The sequence below is a fragment of the Hirundo rustica genome, chromosome 8 (assembly GCF_015227805.2).
Source record: "Hirundo rustica isolate bHirRus1 chromosome 8, bHirRus1.pri.v3, whole genome shotgun sequence".
NCBI classification, from domain to species: Eukaryota; Metazoa; Chordata; class Aves; order Passeriformes; family Hirundinidae; genus Hirundo; species Hirundo rustica.
In genome coordinates, this window is record NC_053457.1 from 29,034,618 (window position 1) to 29,048,692 (window position 14,075).

The 14,075-nt window shown below is 41.9% G+C and overlaps 1 protein-coding gene across 2 annotated transcripts in view; it reads right to left on the reverse strand.

Moving 5' to 3' along the window:
* The window catches only part of GFRA1 (GDNF family receptor alpha 1), a 132,736-nt gene that overhangs the window by 36,998 nt on the left and 81,663 nt on the right, over window positions 1–14,075 (reverse strand). For both annotated transcript variants that reach the window (XM_040071871.2, XM_040071869.1), the window contains exon 4: window positions 12,678–13,017. In XM_040071871.2, coding sequence (XP_039927805.1) covers window positions 12,678–13,017 — 340 coding nt within the window. The remainder of the gene's footprint in view (window positions 1–12,677; window positions 13,018–14,075) is intronic.

Genomic DNA, 14,075 nt, shown 5'->3' on the forward strand with positions numbered 1-14,075 from the left:
GCAACACTCTGAACCAGATTCCTCCTCAAGAAGCACCCACATCACTGGGATGGCGGGGGTTGATTTATCTTTTTTTTCCTCTCTTGACTGTATTGTTGGTACACAAGGGCTGAGCCCTCGAGGAGAGAAACGTCTCTCATCCTTGCCTTGGCACTGGTGATGTTCACACCGAGCGAGACACTGACCTCAGGTCTCCTGCTGGCTGCCCACACATGGGCCGTGATGTCCAAGTGAGTGGTTGCAACCTGTTCGGAATGCAGGGAGCGACTGCTCCTGTGCCACACCTCAGGGATGTCAGGTGAGGTCTGGACGTGCTCACTGCCATCTCTCCCTGCATTGCTGCTTGTGTTTAGGCACCTATTTATAGCAGTAACATAAAGAGTACGTAAATGCCAGAGCTGAGAGACCGAGGTGACTACACTAATTAGTCAGAGCTGCTCCAGCGTCTAGACACCATTTGGCAGTGCAGTCACGTAAGGGAAGCGCCGCATCAATATTCAAAACAGAGAAGAGGTATAAATCCGACACTGAAAAAAGCCAGACTAAGTCAATGAATGTGTGTCATAGTGATAGATGGCACCATTACAGAAAAAAAACAAGTCAAAATACTTGTTCTTCTTTTGTGGGGGTCAACTGCAGCGTCCCGCTCTGGCTACGAACAGCTCCCGTACAGCTGGAGTGAGGCTGCTTCTGCTGGGGTGCAAGAGCTGGTTGCAAGGGTGGGTATGTGGCCAAACTAATGGCTTCATCGTTGGAGGAGCATTTCATTTTCTCTTTTCTTTCATGAACAGCGAGAAAACGAGGCAAAGGCCACATAAGCAACTCTATCAACCAGTGGGATGAAAAAAGCCTCAGAAGAACTCCGTAATGAGAGATGACTCCCTGCACGTAGTAAAGTAGCTTTGACCCGTCTTTTTTCATTAAAGGACACTAGAGCTGTGTAATATTACTAAATCTTACACTTCCTTGCCTATCTACACACACTGCTGAGCACCTGTGAGCAACTACAAACTTTGACACTTTTATTTAGGGGGTCACTTTCCCACGGATTTATTAAACAGCAACCCCACTAATTTTTTCCATTGAAAAGGCTGGATTGTGCTTGGTTGCTACTCTCCTTCTCAAACAATGGCGGTGTCCAGGCCCTGAGGTCACTGGTGTTCCTGCTCACCCCTGCCCTGCCCAGCCTTGGGCCCCAGCTCAGCCCAGGGGCTGATGTCCCATCCTGTTCCCAAGGAGATGCCCCATGCCCAGGACTGCCCTGCTCCCGAGCTGGGCTGGTGGGATGAGCCCAGCCTGGAAGGTTCTGTGCTGCCTGGAGCCCCAGGAAGCCCCCATCCCATGCTGCATCCTGACAGACAGATCAGCATTTGCACCTTTTGGCCAGTGGGAAGGGTTAAAAAGTAAATTTCTGATGACAAACCATTTGCCTCCCAACACCTAAATACTGAAGGCAGTTTCTCTCACGTGAGCTGATCCAAATCTTTTCCAACACTGGGAGAAACACTCACAGGATTTTAGACCCCAAATACCAGCTACTAACTGAAAGAAGCTGGTTTTTATCAGGTTTTGCTGCTGTTCTGTTATTTTAAATGTCTGGCTGCCTAAACCCAAGCAAATACTTGGTTCTGGATTCAACATGCCTCTCAAAACTGTGTTGTTATCTAGAAGCAAAATATGGACAATGCCCAATCACACAGAGGCAGCCTACTTGGACTGTGGGATAACTAGACACAGGAACAAACACCAGGGACCACAGAGGGTTCACTGAGATGCCTTCTAGCAGCAGGGGTGCTTGCTCAGAGCATCAGGCACAAAGCCCACCACGGCTGGTCCCTCCAGAGGAGCACCCACACTCGACCCAGCTCGCTGTCTGTACCACGTCCTCACCACATTTGCCAGTACTTATGTTACTACTCAGGCTTTTTTGTTTAGCAGGAGCCTCCTGGACATTTAATACCGCAGAAAATGGAGAGCTAAGTCTTTGAAATTCAGTTATGCAAAATGAAAAGCATTTCCACCTATGCACATCTCTATTTTAAAATTAAAAGTACAAACATTGTATTCCTTCTATTCTTCTATTAACAAATTAATACCCTACAGCCATGCTCTTTTACTGCACTTTGTGGAAAGCAAAGTAAGTTCTATAGCATTTTCTGTTAATATTATCCTTTCCCTTTGCTCATGTCATCTGCTGGAGACCAGTTAGATCTTCTTACACAGTATCTGCCACAGAAAATCAAAAGAACTTAACAAAACACTAATGTCATAGTTTACCAATGTTAATTAAATCCTCTAAGCGACTCGAGATCATGCATGAGAGTAATTTTAATTTAATATATTAGGTCTCCTTTGGGTTTAAGGGAAACTACTAGGCTCAAATGTGATTCTAAACAAGTATGATTTATCTGAAATTGGGTTATATAAATATTTATATACTACTGACCTTTTGTGTAATAAAACCAATTTTGAAAAATACAGTGAAAATTCTGAGTACAAGGTAATGCAGTAAAGAATTAGAATAGTGATTCTCAGATGCTGTGACACAAACCAGAATTTTTTGTTTAAAAAAAAAAAAAAAATTACCTCACATCATTTTTTAGAGGCCTGTTTGAGAGAACATCTGGAAAACATTCCACAGGAAATCAAACCTATATTAAATATGTTTTGCAGGGCTCTGTTTCCTTGCATCGACCTTAAGCATTCATAATGTGTTTCTGTCTTCTCAGCTGCAAAGAAAACACTTCTGTCAGAGTTCTCTACAAAATGACAGACTGAATTGTCAGCCTGTGATTTTATCAGGGGATGCTGCTAAGATTTCTATTTAGTCTACCTGTCTCTGTACCAAAGCTCTCCAATAACATGAACAAATCCACCAGCTGCTTTCCAACTATCATGAATTTGTGTAATTTTTTGTTTAATATCCTTTATGCCATTTAATCTGAAGCTTCTAATTAAATTGACCAGCATTTTTAAAGAATCCCAACTCTCCGTGTCTCCTGACAGGATGTTATTCAGGAAAGAACTACTGCATTATGGGGAGAGTTGTTCTCACTTCATTAGCTGGGCAAGCAGAACAGTCTTTGAATTACAGGCTGGTAACCTAAGAAAATCACTGTCACTCTCAAAAAGCAAGCCAAGGAAAAGCAGCGCCGCTGCAAATCCTTGAGCGTGCCACTGGACGCTTCAGTGTTTATTAATAACTACATTGTGCGTGCACACTGAAAGGATGCGGTTCCAAGTACCTGAGAAAGACATCCATGGCAATAACATTCCCTGGAACCACTTGAATAAACTATAATAGACTATTACTAGCTCAAGCATGAAACTGATGGGAGTTTGGAGATGGAAAAATAATCTAAAAAGTCCAATACAAGTTCTCTCTTTACCAGAAAAGTTTGTGTTGGTAGGTGTACTGGAACACCAAGTGTCCTGAGGTTATTCAGGGATGCTCTTTGCGTAAGAAAATCTCTCAGTGGTACGTGTGGTGACATTCCTGAAGGAAACAGCTCCGTGTCCTCTTGTCAGAGGGGTGGCTCAAGGGAAGGAAGCGTGTCCAGTGTGTCCTTGCACTCAACTAAGCAGGGTGTGTGGGCAACCAGCATGGCTGAAACCCATCCTGGAGCTACTCTAAATACTGCTCTGACCTTGGAACTAAACAACAAATATAAAAAAATCAGAAACACAGAAGATAAAAGCAGAGTAGAGTCTCTTTTATGTGAACCCATTTTTTCTATGCACAAGACAGCCCTACCAAACAGCAAGTTGAGAAGTTCCGGCAGCAGCAAGCCAAGAGAGCATTGATCTTATTCAGCATGTTTTACTTGCTTTTAGAAGTAATATGGATATATAATGATAGTACAGAAAGCACTCATTTGTAGTGTAAGATTGGAAAACAAAGCATTTTTACCAGTTAAGGATGATGTGCTGTCTGAAGAGCTTTTTTTTTCTGACTCCAGTCTCAGAAAAAACATGAACACGAAAAAAATGTGAGGCTGAGAGTTGACAGCCTGTGGCACACCCAGACATTTACAGAGGTGGTTCTGAAATGAACTGTCCATCCTGAAAAAATATTTTGCAATGCTGCATGATGGCCAGTTACTGAGATGCACCTCCAGCATTTCATCATGACTAACTGGCAAAGGGAGCATCGTACTGAGAGGACAACCACTGTGATTTATGCCTGAACTGGCACAATAGAAAGTGAACTAAACATTCAAATAATACAGCTTGAACTTAACAAAGTTCTTAGTCGTATGTGCTTTACAATAGAAAAGCTTTAATGGTTTACAGAACGTGCTTGACAAAATATAATGTAAGCACACACATTATAATTTGATCTAAGGTCATCTATTAATAATCTTAGGCAAGGGTGACACAGTCATCTCACACAGAAAATCTATCATCAACAGTAAACACACACCAGAAAACCCCTTGTTTTAAAGCCAGCAGATCATTAAAGCATGGGAAACAACCAACACCTCTGCTGAGAAGTTTTTGCAGACACTGCTACATTTACATCTGGCTTCCAATTAACAGGAGTTACTCCAGTAACATGGGAGTGTTTATTAACATAATTGAAGCAATGTGATTTCTATTCCACAAACATGAGAATGCTAAAATTTGAAAATATGCATGTGGCTGTCACTTGCTCTGTTGAGAAACAAAGTTTTATTTTTAGCTCCAGTGTTTACACTTTCTCGCAGCTATTTTAATAGATGAACTGCCACCAGAAATATTCTCTCACTGGGCCCTGATGTAGAATGATATAAATAACCTTTACAAAGTCCAGCATAATGGAATGGTAAAATCAGTTGACATTCTCCTAATCAGCACTGCCTGAAGATTTACCTACAGAGAACAGGAAGAGCCAAATTCACCCCTGGAATAAATCCACTGAAGTCACCGATGTCAGAGGGAGAACGCTGGGAATGGACTTGACAGAATAGATCTGTTATTTACATTAAACACAGAGCAGCCTCTTGCCTGTAGCAAATGCATGGCTTGAGGTAAACGAAAAAACCATTTTGATTTATTAAAGAAAATGCTATTGTGTGATATATACACCCTTTCTTTGTCCCAGAAAGAGCAAGTTAGCCAAATGTGACTGGGTGTACAGAACAGATCTTCTCTTCACTACACCTAATAGATCAGGGGTTGGAAACTACTCATCAAACCAGTGGATGCTAAACTCCTTTCTACAGAAATCTCTCAGCTAACAATTCGGTAAATCAGCAATAGCAGTACTCCTAGTGGAACCCCATCCAGCAAAGCAATTAAGTGCTTGCTTAACTCTAACGACATGAGTAGCTTCAAATTTAGATCTCTGTTAAAGTTTAATGCCAAATTCAACTGTCCCGGATTTCAATATTTTTGACTAAACATGTGTGAAACTGCTTAATTAACATATGGAAATGTTAACCTCTCTCCCTGCCCGCCCCCCCCCCCCCCCAAATAAATCAACAAAACAAAATGGGTCACATTAGCCCTGCTGTTACTCCCTCCTTGGCTCATGCTCCTAATCTGTAGTCTTCTTATTTCTTAAATTACACAGGCAGCTTTTCTTTTCCAATTAAATTAACAAAAAAAGGCTTCTCAGACAAAGTGAACACTCAGGGGAGACCTTATCACCCTCTACAGCTACTTGAGATGAGGTTCTGGCAAAGTCTTCTTCCAAGTAAGTGACAGGGTGAGAGGAAATGGCCTCAAGTTGTGCCAGAGAAGGTTTAGATTGGGTATTGGGAAAATTTTCTTCATGGAACGAGTTTTCAAGCACTGGAACAGCTGCCCAGGGAAGTGGTGGAGTCACCACGTCTGGAAGCAGCTAATGGTTCTGTAGATGTGGCACCTGGGGACATGGCTTAGTGGTGGGCTTGGCAGTGTTAGGTTTGCACTGGACTTGATGTTGTTAATGGTTTCCCCCAACCTAAAGGACTCTCAGAAAGATCACATTTAGACACAAGTGCCCCGAGTTTTCAGAGCTGGAATGTAGTGGTCACAAGTATCTCACTCAGCTAGCTGAGTCATTTTCCTAGAAAGAGACTTACATGGGAGCAGGGTATTTAAATACAACCTAGAAAACCTGAATCACTGGCATCCAAGTTTAGTTTGTGATTGCTGCATGCTCACAGATGCACTCTTTATTCCTGTTTCACTTCTTCAGCCCTGTAGACAGGTAATACAGAATATTCAGGGCCATAGGTTATTTTTAACCTGATCAGCAGAGGATCCACCTGACTGCAGGGATACTGCCTGGGGAGTTGGAGCTTGCCTGACAAGGGACCTCAGCGTGAAATCCTGTCTAGTCACTGCTTCTTGGAGCACAGACTCTCTTCACTGGTACAGCACAAAGCCATGGGAAAGTTGGGTGCAGGACTAAAGCTGAGCCACTTTTCTAATTCTTGTATCCTTGTGTCTCTCCTGCTTTCAGAGAAATGACAATCACGCAGCAAGCTTTCAATCTTCAAGCCCCTCCTTGGTTGATCAGAGAGTACAAATGAGTGCCAGCCAAGCAGATCTGGGCACCACAGAATGAGATCCATCCACACTTCAGGAGGGACAATGCAGTCCTGTTTTGCTGGATGTTTGGATTTTTTTGATTCCAAAGGGATTTATGGATATTGTATGAGGAGTAACTGATTCATTTTGAGTTTTATTCAGATGGAAGAAATTTAAAATTACCTTTGTTTCTGAGGGGAAGAGGAGAGCAATATTGTGTCTATTTACTCTGCTAACAGAAGACATCAAAGTAATGAATCATGCAAAGGACTGAAAGGGAAGAATATAATATTGCTGCATTTTCTATCTTTACTTTGCCTTTCTTGAAAGGTTTTTGCTTATTTTGCAGAGACTGCACTGATACTTTTTTCCAGGCTACCAGTTCCCCACACACATACTCCACTACACCATCAAGTTTCCTCTGCAGAGTACACCAGCTTCTTTCCCACCCACCCCCCAGACCCCATTTTTAAAATTTTCTCAGTTTTCACCATGCCTCACTATTATTTCATTAAAATGAATTAAAAACTGGTGGGGTGGGTTTTTTTTGTTTGTGGTTTTTTTTTGTTTTTTTTGTTTGTTTGTTTCCCCTTCACTTAAATAAATAAGCCTCTAGCAATATAGACATATATGCATACATCTACATGCTGGTATACACATGTATGTATAAAAATCACTCTTCAAATTCAGGCTGTGTGGGGTGAGCTTGTGGGCATGGGCTAAAAAGCAGACTTCCAATGTTTTCTGCCCCACTTGGTATTCTAGAGACACAGGAGCTCTCCTGAGTGCAGGCGCAGAGAGCTCAGGCTCACCCTACTACACTGCAAGCATCCTACACCGAGTGCAGGGTGAGAGGTTTTGCATTCACTCCCTCACTCGGTCTCCAAACACACAATGCAGGCACACACCCTGAATTTCTCCAGAAATCAAGAGTGTCCTTTTCTTCATGTCCTTAACAGCATCACAAAAACCACGCTGTTGTCCTGGCTCTGCATAACCACAGCAAACCCATCACCTCAGCTGCTCCAAGTGCCACATTGATACAAATGCCCTGGAGGGACTCAAACCCAGCTCTGTTATCCAGAATTATGAAATGTTCCTGTGTCCTTCACAGAAATACCCACCAAGTGCCCTTTTAACATGCAAAACTAGAGTCAGGCTGAGAGCAGCTCTCAGGCTTTTATCTGACCAACTGAATTGTCACCAATATCAGCTACAAGGCTCAGAAAGGGAGGCAGCACCTCTGTTTTCCCTCTCATGTGCTGAATTACAGATGATCACTGGACCGTGGCGGGATATCGAGGGAGGAAAAGCACAACATGCAGACAAGCAGGTGAGGAGGCACCGTAAGTGGCTGTAATAGAATTCAAAGTGTCAGAGAGGCGGTGAAAGTAATGTAATTGCAGGAAGATCTGGAAAGAGGAGATGAAAGGAGACTAAGCGAGGGGAAGAGGTAGAAGGGGAAAAAAAAAGTGAGAAAAATGAAAGAGAAGTCTAAGGAATAGAAAATGTGAAGAAAAGGGCAAATTTCTTTTCCCCTCTTCCATCTCCTCCAGCACATCCCTCCAGGGCACTGCTCCCTGTTAGTTCTGTACCTGAGGATTGCTTCCTCCTAGAAAATAGCTGGTGGGCTCCCCCCATCCTGGAGAAGGACAAAAACAGTTGCCTGCACATTTAGAGCATCTCACCAGACCTATCTCCAGGCTGAAGCACGAGGGTGCAGGGTTTGCAGGCAGCAGGGGCCTTTGCTGCAGGAACAGCCCACAAGACTCACACAGAGAAGCTGCTTTCACCAGCAGGTTCCAGGAGTAAAGCACCTGCAGATTTCCACATGCCTTACAGCAAAGGAGCGCAGACACACTGACTCCCTTCCCAAGGTAAACTGTCATTCAAAGTGTTCAACAGAGTACCAGGAAGGAAAGCTATTTCCTTGGCAAGTTTCTGATGCGTTCAGGAAATGCAGCAAGCGGCTGAGCTTCTGTTCCAACATTTCCAGGGGATGAATTCTTCTCTGCACTGAGAACAACGTTTGCATATCTTCACAGAGCGTTCCGATACCGGCAGAAGCAGACATCCTTCATGCAGAGCTGAATGGGCGGCTGCAACTAAATTAAGTTTGGATAGGACAGGTGACCAAAAACTGCTCAAGAGGTAAGAACACGCCAGTGAAAGCACATTTATAAAGATCTGGCTCTCTGAATACACAGTGCTGAAAACATTTTTCACTGTATTTTCAAGGAGATGACCCATGTACTGGAACCTAATGGGGTATTTCATTATTATCCTTCCGATATCCCACAAGAAGTTATTTAAATATGTTAAGCCTATTTTTGTAATTTTTTTCACTGTCAAACAGCTGTGTATCTTTTCCAGGTCTTAAGGAAAAAAATTAGGAAGACAACTGTCTTCTGAAATTAGTTAAGGACTACTTTCTGGCTATTTAAGCTTCAAAAATGAACGTCAATGATCTGACCAGTCATTTTGAGTATCATTATGGTGAAGGACAAGAAAGATGCTCCTACCAGTTTCTTTTATTAGCAAAAATGCTGCCGTTCTTTTTTGATCTTTGCAGCACATGAATGGATTGATAGCATTATTTCAATAACTAATGTGTCCGTATCATCATCATTCCGGTCCCTGTCTTCTGAACACATCCAGGAAAAAAGTCCAAGTATGCAAATCCAAGACACAGATTATTAAAAAGACCAAACTAATGACTCACACTTTCATTACTCAAGCAAAACAGTATTTGCAGTACTGTCAAATGTGACAGTGGCAAACATGAAGCACCCTGCCCTGCATTTACAGCAGGATGATATTCTTAAAACATGCCAGACAACTTTCTGAAGATTAAATGCTAGCTGAAGTGATCAGATCAAGAAGTTCTTTAGAGATTTGTGTTATTATTCCAGGACATCACTGGTGAAAGTTTTCAATGGTACACGGACTTTTCTTAGATTTGTTTATGCCCACAACAGAATCTTTTCTTTTCTTTTCTTTTCTTTTCTTTTCTTTTCTTTCTTTTCTTTCTTTTCTTTCTTTCTTCGTTCTTTTCTTTTCTTTTCTTTTCTTTTCTTTTCTCTTTTCGATTTTCTTTTTTTCGTTTCTTGTCTTTTCTTTCTTTTCTTTCTTTGCGTTTCTTTTCTTTTCTTTTCTTTTCTTTCTTTTCTTTTCTTTTCTTTTCTTTTCTTTTCTTTTCTTTCTGTTTTCTTTCTCTTTTTTTCTTTTTTTTCTTTTCTTTTATTTTTCTTTTCCACTTTCTTTCTTTTTTTCTTTTCTTTTCACTGAGCATTGACAGACATGCCTGGAAGACTACAATTGTTTCAAAGCTGGATATGGACTGGGATACAAGCAGAGGCAGCAGACAAATGATAATGAAAGCAAACCATGCAGCATTCTGGTGAAGTTCAAAATTAGGACTGTTTACATAAGTCAGAACTTATTTGCATTTCCTGACATTTCAGGTCTCTTTATCCTTCGATTGAGGATTTCTTATGTAACAGAGAGATTAATGAATTGAATTAAAAAAAGAAAAGGAAAAAAAAAAAAAAGAGGCAAAGCATCCTGCCATGTCTGTCAGTGGTACCTGAAGTCTGGCCAGATTGCTTGACTGTTCGTAACTCTCCTTCAGGAACAGATTTGGCGATCTATACACCAGGATAAAGTTTTTAAAGAGTGTCCAAAACTGAATGTTTAAAAACTTTACACAGGTCCAGCTGATACTTTACACAGAGTACACAGGCAGAGTCAAATCTTGCATTTCTGAAAATATGCTGCTTACTCAGCATTCATAAACCATTTTCTGAACATATTTTCAGAAAACCTTTAGAACCTGTACCCCTTGTCTAAACAAGCATTATGAAAAGGCTTTAATAGGTGCAATAGGCATGCAAATAGCAGTTTCTAAATTACCTGGTTTCACAGTAGGCAGACCCTATTTTCAAATTATTCTGCCATTTACTCTTTCTGATTTCAAAATGAAATAGAAGTTATCAGAGTTAGAATTACACACCTACTGACTACTGCTTTTAATTATTCTAAACATATCTGGAATTACTGTAAGGACTGATATTTATCAGTGCCAGTAGTTAAAACAGCAAGGAAATCTCCCATTTCTTTTCCTGCTCTGCCCAAGTCCCTGCAAGTTTTCCTGCAGGACCAGGGGAACAAATCTCACCAATATCCTTTATGTGCACAAGTCACAGAGACAAAATGTCTTTCACTATCGTATAGGCTGGGGTAGCTTTGGTGCCAATTCCTCCTCTCCATGACAGCAGTCTGGAGTGCCCAGGAGGGTGTAACACCAGTGAGAAGTGACTCTCAGCAACACACCAAGCTTGCTTTACCTCCACGGGACCTAAGTGCTGCTCACACTGAGTCTGCCCCAGACCCTGCAGGGGAATTTGCCCACCCATTCCAGTGTTGCCCCTCATAGCCAGGTCTCACTGAGCCTTGGAAGAGCCAAAAATTTCTCGTTTTTTCTAAAGCAAAAGAAGCCACTGTTCATTTACAAATAAATCCATTTTCATCTCAGTGCTGGCTGCAACTTCAGGCAGAGGTTTTACCGAGTTTTCAGCTCAAACACTGCGATGAAGAAAGCGCAACACCAGACTCATGAAGTTAAACTTAAAAACTGCCATTAAAAACTTAACTGCTGAGACAACATTAGATCAAAGCTGACCAAAGAAAAACAGAAATAATGGCGCTAATTTAGCAAGTTAATTCCAGAATACTACAACCCAAATCACAGGGAGAAGTCTCTCTATAAAATCCTCTCTCCAATTGCACTGACACTGTAACACACTGACAGTTTGACAAAAAGCACAGTAAAGATATTGTAACTCTACTAATTAACAGGATCTGAGATTAGGGAAGGCAATACATGGGAACAAAAATACTAATGGAACAACATGGAAGTAGAAAATGGATTGTCCTGAGGCTACACATACCCATCTTTCGTAAACTGCAACAGCATCAGCAATCACGGTGCTGAATGCAAGTCAGACTGCTCTGATTTAAATCTGCTCCTGTTGTGGCCAGCAGGAAATGTGTCTCCAGATTCCTCCAAAGCCATGGAGGGCAGGGCACTGCTCATCTCCTCACCTCTGAACAACACTCAGGCACAACTGAAGAGCGGCTGAAAAAAGCTTAAGACCAGCAGTGGAAATCTCATAAACAAACTTCAAAGTAAATATTTTACCAGGCGTAAGTAAGTACTTATTAAGATTTAGATCGTATCTTCAGTGTCCTTGACATTTTACAATAGTGTTTATCTCCCTTGTTTGCTAATTTGCAGAATTGGATAATCTACAAGAAATTTACACATTAGAAACGAGCAGGATTCTCAGGCACGACTTCATAAATATGACATTAGCACAACAATGCTCTAATATAAACATACACAGTGCTAAGTAGGAGCAAAGCATTTCCTGAGGGCAGAGGATGTTTGCCACCGAATAAGCTCTGTGTGACAACCTGCAGGGACCCCAGGAGGGGAAGGGATCCAGTTTGTCCCATGGAGCAGAGCCCTGCTCTGCCAGAACACTCAGGGAACGAGGCTGGGAAATAGGTCAGGGAATCAGGTCAGTGAATCAATGACCCCCCAGTAGCATCAGCCCAGCACTCCTCTCAGGGGAGGGAAGATGAGACAATTTCAAGGCTAAACCAGCTCTATGAAGATAGTGGGATTCTGTCTACAATGTGGACTCCTTTTCTTCCAATAAATTAAAAACACATGAGCTGTGCATACTTATGAAGTCCAACATGAAGCTTGTAGTCCCATTATTAATACTCACATATACAATGAAAACAAATCCCATTATAATGCAAAACTCTGTTTTTACCTGGTCACTAATGGGACATAAAAATCAGACTTGAGACATCATTTCATAAAGACACACAATGTTTCCAACAAAAATCTGCAAAAATTAAACTGGGGGTTTAAAGACTCCTCCGTAATGCGAGGGAGTAGCTGAGAACAGTTTTGGAGAAGACACACACTGTAAGCAAATGAAGGCTTTTGTTACTCTGTTAAGGATGTCAGAGGCATTTGCTTTTTTTCCCCTGACTCATCCTTTTCCTCAGCGAGCATTCTGACCCTTAGACCTGGCAAATCCATCAGCACCAAAAAGTTCTCTCTGGTACCTCATTAATCACTCCCCTGCCGTGTGCTATCTTACCTGCAGATGTAATTCTTCTTGCAGGACTCTTGTAAATTCAGGCAGTTTGGTTTCTCCCTGTCCTCATATGAGCACACAGGAACAATAGTCTGCCGCCTCCTCTCTGTACAGGCTACGTCTCGACAGGAGCAGAAGAGCATCCCGTAGCTGTGCTTTGGGGGGACCTTGTCAAAAAATAGCCGGAGGGCCTTATGACACTTCCGCTTGTTACAGATCTCATTAGACGTGCTGCTGGTGCAGGGGGTTATGTAAGCAGATCTGAACCTCTTGCAGGTATCATTTAGGTTACAAGCTTTGGCTGCATCCAAGCAATTGTTCCCCTTTGAAAGCACTGGCTCCACTAGAAAAAACAACACAACAGCAGTGAGAAACGCGTCACATTTACACTTCGCGCGTTGCGGTTATTTCACCGTTAACGAGATTCCTGGACACACACATTTGTTACACACAAAGCTTTCGGTGGCAGAAACTGGGAGCAGCCCTTCTGTTTCTGGGGGTAATGGTTTAACAAGTGAACGAGAGCACGGGCGTGAGGTGAGGGCAGAGGGCCGGCCAACAAATGGCACCCTGGGCAGGCTGTGCTTCATCTTCTCGGGAGCAGGGTGAGTGCTGGGAAAGACCTGGGCTCACTAAGCAGCTCTTTAAACCCCTGGTAAATTGGAAAGGATACATCTGGCATAAGAACACAGTGAGAACACGGGCTTCTAACTCTGGTGTTGCGAAGCTCTGACGTTTACCCCCCCTCCCTTTTTTTTTTTTTTTCCTTGAGCAAGTTAAATGACACGCCATGTCTACTCCAGGTGACAACATTTAAAAGTAATCTGTGTACTGTGTAGAAAGTAAAATAGACATGCCTATTACTACATTTTTTGAGGTCTGAGGACAGCCCACCCAGAGAGGAAGGAAATCAGGTGCAGGGAGCTCTCTAAGGCCACCTACAAATTCCATGCTTAGGTAAAAACACTGTTTGCCATCCAAAACCCTGGAAATTTTATGAACTTTACAAGCTTTGAAGAAGCTGATATAAAATTAAAAAGTGACTGCGAAAGAAACATTTTAAAACAAGGACGTCCCTTTCTCACACACACACACTACAAGGAATTATGGAAAAAATTAAACTCAGATATAAGTTAAGGCTATAATTACACATTTAATTTCTCAATACATTATCCAGATATTAAAGCTCAATAGATGCTTTGCTTGAGAACTAAGGCAACTGGCATTAGACTGCAAAATTCAATTAAGAATAATTGTAATGCTGCTTTGGATATTAGGAACGCCAACATTACAGATCCAAGAAAATACATTAATTTCCCACTGCTACAGAATTTGCAAGCTGAACAAAACATTTTGCAAATAACTAAAATCTGTTGCAACCTCTTGGGGGGGGCTGGCCAA